The 17755-nt window shown below is 34.9% G+C and overlaps 1 protein-coding gene across 18 annotated transcripts in view; it reads left to right on the forward strand.

The window, feature by feature from the left end:
• The window catches only part of TFDP2 (transcription factor Dp-2), a 173859-nt gene that overhangs the window by 137049 nt on the left and 19055 nt on the right, over nt 1-17755 (forward strand). For 16 of the 18 annotated variants that reach the window (XM_020971002.2, XM_078147530.1, XM_078147529.1 and 13 more), the window contains 4 exons: nt 5338-5500; nt 8838-8984; nt 14091-14159; nt 17584-17735. In XM_020971002.2, the coding sequence (XP_020826661.1) occupies nt 5338-5500; nt 8838-8984; nt 14091-14159; nt 17584-17735 (531 nt within the window). The remainder of the gene's footprint in view (nt 1-5337; nt 5501-8837; nt 8985-14090; nt 14160-17583; nt 17736-17755) is intronic. The other 2 variants (XM_020971003.2, XM_078147531.1) reach the window with 1 other exon arrangement.

Genomic DNA, 17755 nt, shown 5'->3' on the forward strand with positions numbered 1-17755 from the left:
TATTTCAGTGTTTCTGCTAAGAAACAGATGTGTAGTTGTTGAGTTGGAGCCAAAGTCTCCTCGGTCAGTCCAACATGCTTTCCACTACACCGCAGTGCACTTCAGCACAAAAAAAAAAACCAACATCGAAAAACTCTGTGTGTTCTTTGACAAGTCTCTTAATCTCTCTGGTCTTAGCTTTCCTTTTCTGTAAAATGGGTTAGGTCAAACAATCTCCTAGGTCTCTTTCAGCTTTCATGTTCAATTAGTCTGATATGTTTCTGATTTTTATGAGCAAAGAACATGACTGTATTCCCTCTAATCACATGATTGAGTAGGAGAGACCTTGCAAAGGAGCTCTGAATCACTGCTGTTTCAGTGGGCTCATGATTCTTGTTGGGTTTCCAGGGAATTTTGAAATAAAGCGGAGATGCTCTCCTAGGAAGGGGAATATAGCTTGAAGCACCTCCCAACAACTAGAAATCCTTTTGTCAAGCTGAATAATGGCTGGAATTCCCCCGATGTTCCTTCCCACCTTGTCACTCAGGTGTTTACTTGGAAGTTCTACACTGCATATTTGTAGAGATCTCTATGTGAGATACAGGAAATTTGTTAGATGTGGCTAAAATAACTATCTTTTTGGTTGCATTTCCTATCAAGTGGTCCTTTCTATTTTAATAATGAAATGTTTGGCTTAGGGGGATACTCCCATCTGAGCCCAAGTTGTGTGTCTTCAATGGTATAATGTTTCAATTTAAATACTCTGCTGACAGTTTAAACTCTATATATTTACAAACTACACTAATCATCTTCCCTTCTTAACTGTTTCCCGCTGTGAGTGGGAAACTATTACTCCAGTCACCTAACTTGAAACTTAGGAGTAATTTTTGACTCATTTAACTTTTGCCCTCTGAACCATATTCAATAAATCACCAAATCTCAAACGTTTCAGTGTGTCTCCCTGTGTGGCGTCCTCTTTATTCCCACTACTGCTGTTGTAGTGTTAAGGTCTCATTCTTGGGTAATTATTAAAAACTGGCTTCTCCTTCTCTAATCATTTTCCCATATATTGCCACCAGCTTAATCTTCCTAAAACATGTTGTCATTATGTCAGTCTGTTGCTTGAATACCCCATTGCTTACAGGATAAAAATCTGAACTTTTCTGAAGCCTGGCCATTTAAACCTTCATTGATTTTGTTTCATGTGAAATCTATATAATATTTGTTGTTTCACAGACTACATGGGATTTAGAACTGGAATAGACCTTGGAGATCAAGACTGCTCACTTTGATACCAAACCCAAGAATTCTCATCTGATGTTGTTATTTAAAATTTCCTCGGTGTAAAATTCCCCAGCAAAAGTTATTATTTAGAGCTGTGCCTTCCTATACCACCTAGCACAATGCTAATAAGTGCTTTATTAGAGTAAAGCATTGGATAGATTATAATGTAAATATCCACACAAGTGATAACCATTCCTTTTCAGTTACAAATTCTGAAAATGACTTTTTTCCCAAATCGAACCTCAGTATTTTCCAAATCAAACTTTGATTTTGTCTTTATATTTATTTTTCATCACTGAGACAGATTTTATAAATATTTTGCGTTATTCTGTAGTATTCTCTCTAGATAAATACATCCTTTGTGGTAACACACTTAACTTTTTTTTTTACTATATTTTATGATAAAGAGAAGTGAGTCAGCATTTCATAACAAAATTGCTTTCTTAAAAATGTACCTTTCAGAACAGCATTTTCCAAGGACTTGAAGTCTACTTTGTATATTTTAAATAACATTCAGCTTCCTAGTGCCATTTTGAACCAGGAGCAGGAAAATGAATTATTGTAATATCTGAGTGCTGTGTTTTGCCAGTTGACAACTACTGCAGTGTTCATGTCTAATTGTGATAATATATGTATCAATATGTGCAGTTGATTTTAAAAAATATAAACTAGAAAATGTTTAAATAGCACAGCAGTAATTTCAGTTTAAGCTTAGCCTTTCTTTATGCCAGGGCACTAAATGTTGCATTTTGAGGCTAGTATACCTAAATATCCATAATAACTATAGATAAATGAAGTCAAGTAATTCAAGAATTTCATTTTAGTGACTAGTTGGAAAAATCCCTGAAAATATTTTAACAGAATTATTTAGTAATAAAGTAGACCCAGTACAGTTCATTTCTGTTCCCTTCTCCTGCCACCCTCTTTGGGAGAGGTGTTAGTAGCGGCATAATAAATAAATTAGAATCATAGCACAATCCTTGAATAGTAGAAAATTTGTCTGTTACATGATAAACCACAATGCATAGCCATAGGTCATAGATTTGACTATGATTTTCTTTTCTCTTACCTAAGTAGATATAGTTTCATTCATTGTCTTTATATATTGTTGTTTAGTTGTTCTGCAGTTATGTCTGACTCTTCATCACCCATTTTGGGGATTTCGTGGCCAAGATCTCTCTCCGTCTCGTTTTTCAGATGAGGAAAGTGAGGCAAACAGGGTGAAGTAATTTTCCTAGGGCCACACATGTCTGAGGCTAGATTTGAACTCAGGAAGATGAGTCTTCCTGACTCCAAGCCCACACCATCCACTGTACCACAAAGCTGCCCCTGTCTTTGTATCCCTAGAATCTAGTACAATGCTTGGCACATAATAGGCACTTAATAAATGCTGGTTGATTGCAAATCAGTATATATGTATATATTCATGAATGCAGTCTAAGACTCCAAAAATGTTCGCTAGTCTTCCCTGTCACCTTGATTGGATGGTAAGGGACAAAGGAGAAAGTGATTGTGTAAAGATAGTGTTCTTCCCCGCACCGCTAGTAGCATTTTCCTACATATCAACTGTCAACAGGCAATCACAACGTCACGAGACTTATGTGAAAACCAGGTTTATTACAAGAGAAATGAACATGCTTGTGAAACCCAAAGGGTTCCTAGTCTTTACAGAAGTTTGCATTTTTATAATAGCAGGACAAAGGGAGGAGGGAATACCAGGAAGGGGTGTGACATGGAAGGGGTAATAGTGGAGCAAAGGTGGGAAGAAAGACAAGACCAGTCCCCACTGGGAGGAGCAGGGTGATGACAAAAACTTCATTCTTTTCCCTTGGAAGCTGCTAGACTGTGAAGATAGTTTGCTTATCTGCAAAGGACCCGAGCTACAGAAGTATTATCCCAGCCTGGCACAGACTGGCTGCTGCCTGTCTTGCCTCTCAAGAACAGGCAGGGAGTCCAGCTTGGGGTGCAACAAGAAATTATGTCAGGTCAGGGGGAGCTTTGTCCTTTGACACATTCAGGGCCTTCTGCATGCTCTGAGTCCAGTGTTTCTGGAAAATACGGCAACTCAAAAGACAAGTTCAGGGGACCACTTAAGAGCCCTTAACACAACTGACTAACAAAACTTGCTAGTGGAGTCTTAGAAGGTGAAGAAGGTTCCCAAAGGGGTATCAGGTTCTGAACTACACTGATATTTTTCAGAGGAGTCATAGTAGCTTATCTGCAATATATGGAAAGGAGACCTAGTTTCCTAACTGGATACCACATGCTACTTGCTGCTTTACCAGTGCCAGCTATAAGGAAGCTAGACTCAATATGAAGTAGAAGATCCCCGAGGTTCTAGCCCTTCTTCCTGCCTTCAAGTAGCTAAGTTGATATTGTCCACATTTTACAGATGAGTCAACTAAGACAACTAAGGGTAGCCAAAGAGTTTAAATGACAAAGTCTCATAACAGAGTCAAAGGACTGGTGATAACTTGAATTGCAGTCCTCTGGGAGTATCTTTTCTGCTATACCAACTGAATTTGTAAGTTAGATAAATTCAATTCAGCGTTCATTAAGACCTCCTTTTGTATAAAACATTGCACTCAGTTGCATGTCATTTTGTCATTCTTGGTGCTCATTAGCCTTTTCATGTTAAGTCTAGCTTGATGGTTGTTGATTAAACAGCTGAGGTAGCCATCAGTCTTAAATAACTCTCTGTACTGCAGGTTGGACACTATTCCTGCTCTGCAGAGTATCAGTTTCATGTGGAAGCTGGTAGTATTTTACTCTGCTACTGTGTTCATGTCTTCAGAAAGCATGCTGGATTCTTTAAAATTCAGTCTGTGCTTCTTTGGGCCATTTATTAGCAAAGAGCATATTCAAGTAATAACTTTCAACTTTACGTTTGTGGTAAAAGTCTTTCTGTGTTTTGGCAGTGTTTTTTTCTGATTTTGGTTCAGACTTGTACATTTTTCTTCAGAGTTATCACTTTGTAGGATTGTACTAATTCAGAAAAATAATCAGTGATATCTTAATGTTGTATCTGTTTTAAGAGTATAGTTACCTACATGTACCACCTCTTAAATGTACAACAAAATGTAGTCATTCTTATTTGAAGGAATTGCTTTATGCCTTTAATCAAATTATATGTGTATATATAATGTGTAAATGTATATATACATATATACACATAATACATATACATATATACACACATACAAAAAGCATGTTGCAAACTTTAAAGCACAATATCATGTTAGCTATCATGAATTAAAATAAATATTCTTGAAATGTAACAGGTATTTTACAAATGCTTGTTGATTAATTGAAATACTTGTCTTTGAATGAGTGGCTAGTGTTGGGCAGACCAGTCATTAATTATTGATAAAGTCACAATTATTACTGCTTAGGTACGTTGGAAAGATAAAATCAGAATAAGGAAATGCAGCTTCCCTGTTGCATCACAGCCCCCTTCCCCCCAAAAAAAAGTAACCCCAAGAGAATAAGAGTCACTAAACAAATAGGTCAGTTCTCATTTCTGATGTCATAATTTTGTTTATAACTTTAACTTTTCTATATGTAATACATTTGTTCATGAAAATAGCATTTCTTTATATTTGTTAATTTTATTCCAAAATTAGGAAAATTATTGAACTAAGACTTTGTTGACCTATGTATAAGATCTCATGAGATTTTATTGAAGATGAAAGTATCCTTGATCAAAGCTTAGCAAGTAACTATAGAATTTAAGTGAAACACTAGATAGAACGTGAGAACTTCTATAATCTCTTTAAAGTTAAAGAATACAAGAAATTAGTAATAGTAGTACTTTTGATTTCCACACACAAAACAAAAATCTTTATATTTTGAAAGACATTAAAGTAATGACTAAATTTAGCGAAAAAAAGTTTCTAGAAGTATATAAATTGGATTTAAAAGGTACATTTGTTACTCTGTTGTAGGTATCAGAAAGATATCAGCAAGATGATTATATTTTAATAATTCAACTAAATAGATTTCTTCAAAATGAAAACCATTTCATTTTTGCCTAACATGAGGAGTTTCTTAAAAATTATTTTCTTTCTTTTACAGCAAAAGAAGCAAAAAAGGAGATAAAAATGGAAAAGGCTTGAGACATTTTTCAATGAAAGTATGTGAAAAAGTTCAACGCAAAGGAACAACTTCGTATAATGAAGTGGCTGATGAGTTAGTATCAGAGTTTACCAATTCAAATAATCATTTGGCAACAGATTCAGTAAGTAGATCATAAACTTGACATTGAATATGTTTACTGCAGCAACAATATTATCTCCTTTAAAGTACGTCTTAAATGTGGAGAGGTCAGAAATATTTAAGAAACCTCCTGCTTTATTCTCCCTAATTTCAGCGTTCTAGATAAATTTTTAAAAATCTTATAAAATTTAGTTTTCCTTTTGAGATCAGTATATCTATAATTTTTCCATTATGTATTTAAAAAACTAAAAAAAGGCACTAGGAGAGAGAAAAAACAAAACAAAACAAAACACCCTGAGATGCTCATGGAAGTTCTGTCTGTCAACGCTGGAGCCTGATCACAAACTTGATATTCTGGGTATAACTCGTGGCACAGCTTACTGATGTGTAGAATATTCTTCTTCTTCCTGAGCCCTTGGGAAACAGCCCCTGGGTAGTGCCTACTTATGGCTGCAGAAGGGTTGGAAAAGGCATACTTTAGTGATAACTGATGGCAAGATGGGAACATCTTTAGGGGAAGTGACAGCAGTGGGAGCCCAAAAGACTCATAAACATGGAGATCTTGGTATCACCATAAAAGTTCTAGCTTTAACTGAAGAACCACATACGTGCATGCTTCCATCCATCCAAACACACAGATCAGTGAGTTATGAGTACTGAGCAACTAAATATTAATGTTACAGAGGAATACCTTGGTCTCCTCCCACTCTCAGACACCCTAATGTAGGGTAGCGTTTAAAAATTAATCTGGGATTCTGGTAACAGCAAATATAGTTTGGCAGAAGTAGATGAGTTGCTCTGTGAGAATTTTAAATATTCTTGGTTTTCAGATTAGAAATTTTTTTAACTATACAAAAAATTAGAGCCAGGATATGTCTTACTCTAGCAATCGTGAATAAACCCTAAGTAAGCATAACTTAAAAATAATTGAACATAAGTTTTAAATATTTTTTTGCCTGCCACAAGAGCTTGCTCTCTTTAACAACAGAATTTTGAAATCTGTTCTGAGATCTTTTTAAGAGCCACAAAATTTATGTAATGACAACTTTTTAACCCCACAGCTATAACTGGGGTGGAGTGTATGCATGTGTGTAATTTCAGGAACACTTATTTTGTTTTCAGTCTTTTAATTTTACATATCTGATACAAATTTTTAAGCAGGATTTCTGAATTAGTCATCAATTGTCTTCTCAGAATGTTGAATAATATTTATAGTAATAGTATGAGTAACAGTACTAGGATGTATGTGTGGGACATAGCATCGTCAAAGGTAATCTGAAAGATAGTCTAGTAATAGTTTATTTGTAGTAATACCAAGTGGTGTACAAAGAAAAAAATTACGCAAATTAGACTTGTTATGAATTTGTTAACATAACCTGAGAACCAGGTGTTGTTTGGAGTTCTGACATTGATTTGTTGGATAACCCGACACAGATTTGGTAAGCATTCACAGAAGTGCCACCTAATCATATTGGTCACATGGGTATGGAAAGAAGTGTTCCTAACATAGTGTGAACCTGAGCCTGTTAGGTTTGATCAGCCATATCCCTGCCTTGAATTACCCTTAGAAATATGGCATTCATTGTCTTCTAACTTTACCCTCTGAGTGCACAAAGAGCCAATACCTATCTCATACTTCGGGTTTATTATGTCTATTAAGTGTCCATGTGTGGTAATGGCATGTAGTGTAGTATTATGACTCATAAGCTAAAGAGAATTAGTCAGTGATTAAAAGAACGTGGGTCTTGTATAAGAATTGTATAAGATATTAATGAGTAGACTATACTTAGAATTTTTAGATGAGCTTCATCACCTTTGTCCCAGAAAGTTTGACATTACTAGCATTTTGTTTTAAGGTGATAGCTGGAGAAATTATTCAGTATTCATACAGCAGGAATATATACTTTAGTTATTGGGCCTTATTCTTCAAGTTCCAAAGGAGTAGATTTCTCATTAACTAGATACCTTGTGAAATACATTCAGTAAACTGATTTTTCCCATGCACTAAGTAGTGATCTCATCTTGAGAGAATTAATGGGCAGCTACATGGCGCAGTGAATAGAGCTCTGGCCTTGGAGTCAGGAGGACCTGAGTTCAAATCCAGCCTCAGACACTTAACACTTAACTAGGTGTGTGACCCTGGGCAAGTCACTTAAACCCGATCGCCTCACCAAAAATTAAAAAAAAAAAAAAAAGAAAAAAGAATTTTCTTTCAGGGGCAGCTAGCTGGCACAGTAGATAGAGCACCGGCCCTGAAGTCAGGAGGACCTGAGTTCAGATTTGGTCTCAGACCAAACACTTGACACTTATGAGCTGTGTGACCCTGGGCGAGTCACTTAACCCCAGTTGCCTAAAAAAAGAAAAGAGAATTAATGGTACTTCCAGGAAATGAGTGATTTATTTCCTTCTAATCCTCAATCAAACCTTTCTTTTAAAAAAAATTATAAATGTCTTTTAGTTCACATAGCTCCTTTAGTTCTGAATGTATTCCTCCCACTTCTCCTACTTGATGAGCCATCCCCTGTAACAAAGATTAAAAAGGAAAGAAGAAAAAAAGTAGTTCAATAAAATCAGTTAGCACATCAGGCAGGCACGTCTGACAACATATGTTATATTCGGGGCAGGTCGGTGGCACAGTGGATAGAGCACCGGCCCTGGAGTCAGGAGGACCTGAGTTCAAATGCGGCCTCAGACCAAACACTTAACACGTACTAGCTGTGTGACCCTGGGTGAGTCACTTAACCCCAATTGGCTAAAAACAACCAAACAAATAACAACAACAAAAATATATGTTATGTTCCACACCCACCTCTGAAAGAGGACAGAGAGTTGTCTCAGGTGACAAACTTAATTCCACAGTGTTTGGTTTCAGTTCTTCTGTTCTGTTTACAAGGTTATAGTATAGTCATTGGATGTAGTATTTTTTTCCTGGTTCTGCTTTTTTCATTCTGTATCAGCTCATATAAATCCTCTATGCTTCTGTGAATTCTTCATATGTGCCTTTTCTTGCAGCATGGTAACATTTCATTGCATTTGTGTATCACAGTTTCTTCAGCAGCTTCACACTTGATTGGTACCTGCTTTGTTTCCAATTCTTTGCTACCACAAGAAATGCTGCTGTGAATGGTGGTTGTATGTTTGACAGTTTTCCCTTTATACCAGTATTTTTCAAACTTTGCGTTTCCTATTTCCTGTTTTCACAAATAAAAATACTTCATAATTTTATCACAGTGCTATGAGATTTTTCTTCTCTTCCATTATAATTTTTCACAGATTCCTTTCCCTTTTGCCAGTGTCATAACATAAATAAAAATTCTGCCTTCATTTAAACTTCCCAGCTCAATGAAACCTTTTTTTAGCAGGCTTATGATCAGAAGAATATTAGACGAAGAGTTTATGATGCCCTCAATGTGCTAATGGCAATGAACATAATTTCAAAGGAAAAAAAAGAAATAAAATGGATTGGGCTTCCTACAAATTCAGCTCAAGAATGTCAAAACCTAGAGGTAAGAACAAAATTGTTTGGTTTTAAATAATATAATTTTATATTATCTTCATTTGTGAAAGAATTTTCATCTAATTGTAATATATTTTCATTATTATCTATATTTTTTCATATTTTATATTATTTTCACAATTATTTAGAAATTGATTATATTGAATTTTTAAATCTATGTAAGCAATACCAATAGATAATTTAAAGTATAGTTGATATATTAGGCAATAAATAATTGTTGATTGATTTTATCATTTTTTCTATAGACACTAGAAAAAATTAGCTATAACTTGTTGAATAAATACTAATCTACAAAATGGAGAAAATAGCACCACCTTCCCTGGGTTTTTGTGAGAATAAAATGAGATCATACTTGTGAAGGACTTTGTGAACTTTAAAACACTACATGCTAGCTATTACTACTATTATTATTATTATTATTATTATTATTATTATTATTATTATTGATAATAATAATCAATTAACTACCATAATTTTTAGTAAAAAAAAAAGCATTTAGAAATCAGCCGTTTGACATTTATTAAGCACCTACTATGTTCCAGGCACTATATTAGGTGCTAGAGATAAAAATACAATAAATGGAAACAACCCGGACTCACAAGGATGTTACAATTCTGATAGGGAAGAAAGCAGACATATATAAACATATGTGGAAACTGTAAAGAGAAGAAATGCAAATGAATACAAAGTAGTTAAACACAAGGTAGTGTAAGAGGTATAGCCCTAGCAGTTGAGCTCGTGTAGGAGGTGGTACTTGAACTGAATCTTGAAAAAAGAGAGAGGATTTTATAAGACCATGATGAGCAGGGAGGAGAGAAACTTAAAATAGCAGAATATTCAAAAAGAATAACAATATGATCTCATAATTAGTGATTTTGAGAATATTTTAAAGTGTTTCCTATTTCTTTTTAGCAGTATTTTTTAAATTCTGGATTTAATGAATATCCAAAAAAATGAACATTTACATCTGTGAAATAAAGAAAATGTAAATGTCCTATGTAAAACTGTGAATCTATTATGTATAACTTGGGTTTTTAAGTATATAATAAACTCAGTATGTTATTTTCAAAACTGTTCTACTTATCTGTGTTTCCTTCTGAACTTCCTTCTGTTCTGTGCATTTTTAAAAATGCTTCAGTGACCCTTTTTCTTTCTTTCTTTTTTTTTTTTGGTGAAACTATTGCTAGCCCCCACCCAATCCCTTCCAAATTTCTCCCCCAAATGGAAAAAAAAGAAAAGAAAAAGAATCCTTTCACAAAGGTACATAATCAAATCAAACATCCACACATTTGCTGTGTCCAAAAATGTGTGTCTTATTCTGCACCTTGGGTTCATTACTTCTGTCACTAGAGGTAAATATGCTTCATCATCAGTCCTATAGAGTCATGATTTGTCATTGCATTGATCAGAATTCTTTCAAAGTTGTTTTTTTCATCAGTTGTTTTTAACATCTACATTTTTCTGCTGGTTCTGTTTACCTTACTCTGGAACATTTCATACAAACCTTCTTGGGTTTCTCTGAAACCATCCTTTTCATCATTTCATTAGTCCAACATTGTGGCATTTATATTACAGTAGTCATTTGGCCATTCCCCGTTTGATGAGCATCCCTTCAGTTTCCAGGTCTTGGCTATAACAAAAATATTTGCTATGAATATTATTTTTTATATATGGGTCCTTTCTTTTTTTGATCTCTGTGGGTTAATCCCAGTTTAGTGATTTTGGCCATAGTTCCAAATTGCCACATCACACTTGTTGACCTTATGATGACATTGCAGACCACTAAAACTTTTCACTTTTCACTCACATAGTTCCATCTTGTATTTTGTAGCTTATTTTTTAACCCAATTTTAGAACTATATGATAATTTCCTATTATATTTGCTTATTCTACCCAGCCAATCATCCCAGCCTGTGGGGATCTTTTCAGCTATCTGAATTTAGTTATCCAGCATATAAGCTACATTTTGTGCCATCCTCAAATTTAACAAACTTTCCATTCCTGCCTTCGTCAAGCTCAGTGGTAGAAATGTTAAACTAAACAAAGCTAAAAACAGATACCTGTGGCATTTTAGCAAAGATCTCACTTTCTCCGTACCACAGCAGCTCAGTATCTATTAATCAACAATCAGATCCAGTCATTCAGTCAGTTTTAAATCCATCTAATACTATCATCTAGCCTACGCTTCTCCATGTTTTCCACTGTACTTCTTAAAATTAAATTTTATTTTCAGACCTCTATTCTCTCACCATGTTGTTTTGAGAAACTTTACCAGATATCTCATTGAAATAATAATAATAATAATAGCAACAATAATAATACTAATTAGCATTTATGTAGTATTTTATAGTTTGCAAAGCACTTTATAAATATTGTCTCATTTTATCCTTGCAGCAACCCTGGGAGGTAGATGCTTTTGTTATCCCCATTTCATTTATTTATTTATTTATGTGTTTGTTTATTTGTTTATTTACTTATTTATTCATTCATTCATTTATTTATTTAGCTAGCTTGCTTTTTGGTGAGGCAGTCAGGGTTAAGTGACTTGCCCAGGGTCACACAGCTAGTAAGTGTCAAATGTCTGAGGCTGGATTTGAACTCAGATCCTCCTGACTTCAAGGCCAGAGCTATCCACTGCACCACCTAGCTGCCCCTGTCCCCATTTTACACATGATGGAACAAGCATCAAAATTTTCAGTGACTTGCGAAGATCCACACAGCTAGGAAATATCTGAGGCTGGATTTGAACTCAGGTCTTACTGAATCCTAATCCTGTGATCTGTTCATAAAACCACCTCGCTACCTCTTTACACAGATACACAAAATCCTTTTTGTTTTTTCCTTAGAATAAGTCTTTCTTCATTCTTAATAATAGTAATATTAAGACACTCTTATGTACCTTTGGTTATCATCTTGCTTCTGGCCTTGCCCCTAACCTGATCTGTTTTTAAAAATTATTTTATTGATATTTTATTTTGGTGTAATTAACACTATCCTCAAATACTTAAACCTCGTAAAACAGATTTACTGAATAAGAAAAACATTAAAGAAGTAACAGCCTGTTGATGTACATCACTTAACATTTTTATAGTTCATAGATTATTAGCAAAAGGAAGAATGTATGCTTTAATTTTAATTTAATCATCTGGTACCTGGGTTATCCATTATTTTTCAGTTCCATTAGGCAGAATTAACCAGTTTTATTGCCTTTTCTGTTATCTGTCTTTGTTTTGTTGTAGTCATTATATGATTAATTAGTTCCTCGTTTTGTTTTCCTCCATGTTTCCTCCATGACTATACATATTTCTCTGAAATTTGCATGCTTTTTTTTTCATTTCTTATGTTGCAGGACTGTACCATATATATATGCATATCTGTATCACAACTTAACTCAGTTTTTCCTCGATCCTAAGACTCATTTTTGTTATTATGAGTAATGCTAGTATGGGTGTTTTTGTACGTGTGTGTGTGTGTGTGTGTGTGTTTTCTTGCTATTATTAGCATCTTTGAGTTATATAAACTCAGTTGTGGATTGTTTGGGTCTTGAACAATTTCATATTGTTTTATAGAATTCACAACACCAGCAGCAGTAGATTAGTCTGTCTTTCCACAGACCCTTTTCATCCTTTTACCATCTTTTCTAATTTGAAAGGTGTGAAATATTTCAGAATAGTTTTAAATTTGTGTGTTTTCATGATTTTTAGTGATTTTGAATAGTTTTTCAGATGGTCAATCATAGTTTAATTTTCTTTTTTTGAAAATTTTCAAATCCATTGATCACTATTATTTTTTAGGACTGACTCTTAATCTTTGTCAACTTCGTATAGGTTTTCTTACCAACCATCTTCAAATCTAAATTCATCATAAATTCCACTTCAGATGCTTTTCCTTTTCTTCCTCATCAAAATCATTTGTGATGGGGCCATAATGATTTTTTGCTTGAACCTACTTACCTTTTAGTCTTGTGGAATCATATACCTCTTGTCTGAATTTTTTGAAACCTATAACCATAAAAAGCTGAAATTATCCCATACACAATTAAAATGTAAAACATTCATTCATTCTGTGCCCTCTTGTTAAAGCAGAAATTTAAGAAACCTTCCTGAATTAAACTTTGTCACGGAATGTTGTTTTTTAATTTGGTTTGGGGATAATTTTATTCTAATGGCCATAAATATAAATATAGAAATATAGATAACTCAAGCTGATTATATAGCTGTTGAGGTAATTAAGGTTGATTTCATGTTTCTCTCAGATCTAAAGTAATGTGTGTTCAACCTGTCTGTGTCCAGTCACAAGGAATTGTGACATGTGAAAGTTAAAAGAAGAGGATCTTTTCTCTGAGTTTTTCTTGATTTTCTTTAAGGAAAAACAAAACAAAACGGAAGGTCTTCCTTGGCTGCTGCTAAGGCAAGCTAGATACCAAAAATGACTCCAGCACAGCTAGAGACCTTTAACTGACTTCTTTAGATAGCTTGCCATCGATAAACTCAAGGAATTAGTTGATCAGAATGCCTCCTAAACAAAAATTATTATTTTATATCAAAAATGAGATTGGAAATATGAAAGATGAAATGTTCTGATACCTAGCTAGAGCAACACCAACTTAGGCAGAAGTGCCCAGAAACAGCGCAGAAGAGGCCAGCAACTCTAGTAAACGGTGTTTGGTGGAGCCCGGGAAGAGAAATGTTTGGGAAAAGCCAGGAGATAGAGGAAGAGCCAGGCCAAAGTAAATAACTGTTATGTTCTTTGTGGGGAAACGGTGAAAATGTTGTCTGCAAATGGGGAATGTGTTGCATAGTATTGGTTCTTAGATTAAATGTTGGAGACAAGTGATGTCGTCTTTATTAACAGTTTTGCTAATGTTGCTAACTTTTATGTCATTTTATTCAGCCATCACACTATTGGACATGTTATACTTGACTGGCTATTAAAATTTTAGCAGTAGCTTTAAAGCATAGGTGGATTTTGCTATTAATGACAAGTGCTACACTGTCCTTGCTGTCACAGAAAAGAGAATGAGTAAGGAAGCTAAAGTACATCCTTATTCTTAAGTTTAATTATATTGATGTTATTTGTAATCCGTGTTTTAAAGATAGAGAAGCAAAGGCGAATAGAGCGGATAAAGCAGAAGAGGGCTCAGCTGCAGGAGCTGCTACTGCAGGTATGTGGGTGTTGCTTGTGATTTGTCCATGCGTGTGTGTGTGTGTGTGTGTGTGTTCTGTTTCCATTGACTTAACTTCCTCTGTAGAATGCTCAGAATTGTTGACTTGCAGATGCTTAGGGAAAGCAGCAGTAGTCTTTCCGCCCAGGGGTGTCTCAATACCACTCAGGTCTCAGCCTTCTTCTGCCTCTTGGTCTTTGGAAATGATTCAGCTTCTTGCAATTTATATTTGCCTTTTTCTCACAGAAGTTTGTTCACCCTATGAAGGATTTACATTGAGAAATGTAAATGTTTTACTCCTATCATCTACTGTCATTCTGGACATAAACCACTGTAAAGGCTCCTTGATAACTGGTTACAATTTAGAGCAATTACAATGCAGAATCATAGAAGCCTCTTCTCGCTATGATATAGAAGTATCAGAACTTGAAGTACATTTCTGCTTAAGAAAAAGAAGTGTAGTATTTAAATAAGGATCCCTGTATTTGTAATTGTTTGGATTACCACTAAGGGTTTGGATGCTTTTTGAACATAATGGAATCTTTGTATAAAATCATGTGAGTTAGAGTCACAGGGTGGTTGGGCCAAATAACCTTTTTTTGCCTTTGATTATTATAATTGGTGTAAAAATGCACTTTGAACAGTACAATAATGCCATTTTCTCTACAAGCAGAGAAACTTCAAATAGAGCCAGAAAAGGCTTTGAGACTTTTGTCTTTCTCAGCACAAAGTTGTAGCCATTATTATTGGTTGCAAAAAAATTTAAATATATGTAAATACATAATTCAGGCTTAAATTATTTGATTTTTTGACTGCTTAGGTAATCATTTTTTCCTGTATGATCAAAATATTCTTTACCTGTTTGATTTCTCTTATAATTTACTGAATTTTTCATAGTAATAATAATACCTCACATAGTGCTTTAAATTTTATAAAGTACTTTCCTCACAAGTCTGTGAGATAGAGAAAAGTAAATAGTATTGCAAATTTTTTAAGATGAGAAAAGGCTTACAAATATTAAATGACTAGCCAGTTGTCACACAGGACTTGGCCTCAGGTCTTCTGACTCCAGATCTGGTTCTTTTTCCACCATACATTCTATCATCCTCACAAATGAAAGAAGTAATCTTACTGAAAGCGGTTTCTTGATTTTTTTTTCCTGCTTTAATTTTTTTATCCAATATGTATGGCATAGGTAAATCAATTCTACAGGAATTTGATTAATATTTCAAATGATTATTCTTACTCCTTTTATCTTCTTAGTCTAATGTCTCAGGAGATAACATAGGAAAAAAGAGAAAAAGCAAAAGAGAGGAATAGATAGATAGAAAACAGAGTTGAGAAAACAGTGTTACTAAATGGCTCGTGTGTTGTGATAATAAAAACCTTTGTGAAGATTTGGGGAACACTGGATAAGAAATAAGTTCCCGAGTTAAACCAGCTTTTTACTAGTTTAAATAATTGTTATTCTAATGTCCTGGTAGACAGCTTATTTGACCATTTACTTAATTCACTTCAGTATATGTGCCCTGGCAAGAGAAAGACATATTCCTTCCTGTAACTTGTCTCTCCTTTCTCTTGGTACAGATGATTTGCCAAGAGTTCCTAAGCTGCCATCTTTCCCACTTCTCACCTTAATTTTCATTTTTCTTCATTTCATTTCAATTCTCATTGATCCTTATATCTTACAGCCATTCATATATCTTAACATAATTATCTGTAGCTTTCATTCACCTTCATTACACCTTCATTCATTGTCCCCAAGTGCTTTCCATAGTACACCAAGGATTGGAGGTGGTAAAGATTGTCTTACTGGAATTGACTCAAAACCTTAAAGCCAAGCTTGTTGTTTCAAATTCTGACACTCAGAATTGTTTAAAACTTACTACTTTTAACCTCACGCTTCATCCTAAAGTTGCTGTCTTAAAGACATGGCCTTGAACAAGCCCCTGGTGATTTATGCAGTTAGTCTGAGGAAAGATTTCTGTCCTGTGTGGCCTATCCATTAGATGTTCAGCCAGAAGGATCAGATTGAAAAAAGTTCCCATTGTTGCTTTTCCTTTTTTTTTTTAATACCACAATCAATAGACTAGTAATGACATAGCAGCCTAATTTATTTGGCACCTTACAGCTTACAAAGTATTTTTCTAACAACAACCCCATGATTTAAGTAATGCTTATCCCCACATTTAGGTAGCTTATCCCCACAAAATTTGTGTATAAATTGTCCCACTGAGATTAAGTAGGAGAAGAAGGTGCAGGTCTGGCATCTGTGGCCATGAGCAGGCAGGGGACAGGAGGGCTAAGTATACTTACTGGCCTTTTTTTGTTCCGTTAAGGTCATCAGAGTGTGGGGAACAGCTTCTGTCTTCTCTAAAATGGTGAAGTGATCTTAATTACCCTCATGGTTGTATCAAGAAACACAGCCCATCAGACTCCTGTTTCCCAGACATACTATGGATGGCTATTTTTCCTTGTGAACTTATGCATGCATGTTCCAAATGGTACCCGTATGCTTTATAACATGATACATGCATGTAGCTAGACAGACCAGTTTTTTTAATTAGATATGTCTATACCATGCACCTAGCAAAGTTATAATAGTGAGACTAGTGAACCAAAGCCCTTTCTGCAGAGTAATTCACATACGAGCTAATATAGATGTTAGTAAATGGTTGAACATATATATCATACAGCTTCTTTTTACATAGTTATTTGTATGTTGTCTCCCTGTTTAGACTGAGAGCTCCTTGAGAGCAGGAATGTCTTGTACCTTTCTTTGTGCTCCAGCATTTGGGGAGAAGGAAAGAAACAAGCATTTATTAAGTGCCTACCATATGTCCAGCACTGTGGTAAGTACTTTACCAATATTAGCCCATTTGGTTCTCATAATAACCCTGGAAGGTAGGTGCTATTATTATCCCCAGTTCACAGTTGAGGGAGCTGAGCCAGACAGAGGTTAAATGCGTGTCCAGGGTCATAGAGCTAGGAAATATCTGACGCTGGATTTGATCCCAGGTCTTCCTGACTCCAGGTCCAGCGCTCTAGCTTAGTGTCACCCAGCTTAGCGCAGTGCTGATATATAATAGGTGCTAAATAAATGTTTAATGACTGAGTAATTGAATGTTATTGTTTCCTTAAAAAAAAACATTTAGATGATGCAATTTCCTTTTGAAGTTACAATGTAGGTAAAATGATTTTTTAAATTCACTTTTCCTCTTGGAGACATGGCCATTGAACCAGTTATTCTTCTTTAGTAACTTCTTGTAGGTTCATCTTATTATAAATACATTGGTGTAGGTACCTTAAAGAATTGACAGCCTAAATTAACTGTCTGGTTTTAAATTTATTCTAAATCACATGAAGTTACAATTTCTTAATCACATCCACTGATCCCATTCCTTTACTATTATTCTTACTTTAGCAAATAGCTTTTAAAAATCTGGTACAAAGGAATCGGCAGAATGAACAGCAGAACCAGGGCCCACCAGCTCTGAACTCCACAATACAACTGCCTTTTATAATTGTCAACACAAGCAAAAGAACTGTCATAGACTGCAGCATCTCAAGTGACAAGTAAGTGTGAATAAGGTGGG

The sequence above is a fragment of the Phascolarctos cinereus genome, unplaced genomic scaffold, assembly GCF_003287225.1.
Source record: "Phascolarctos cinereus isolate Bilbo 61053 unplaced genomic scaffold, phaCin_HiC Scaffold_7;HRSCAF=346, whole genome shotgun sequence".
Lineage (NCBI taxonomy): Eukaryota > Metazoa > Chordata > Mammalia > Diprotodontia > Phascolarctidae > Phascolarctos > Phascolarctos cinereus.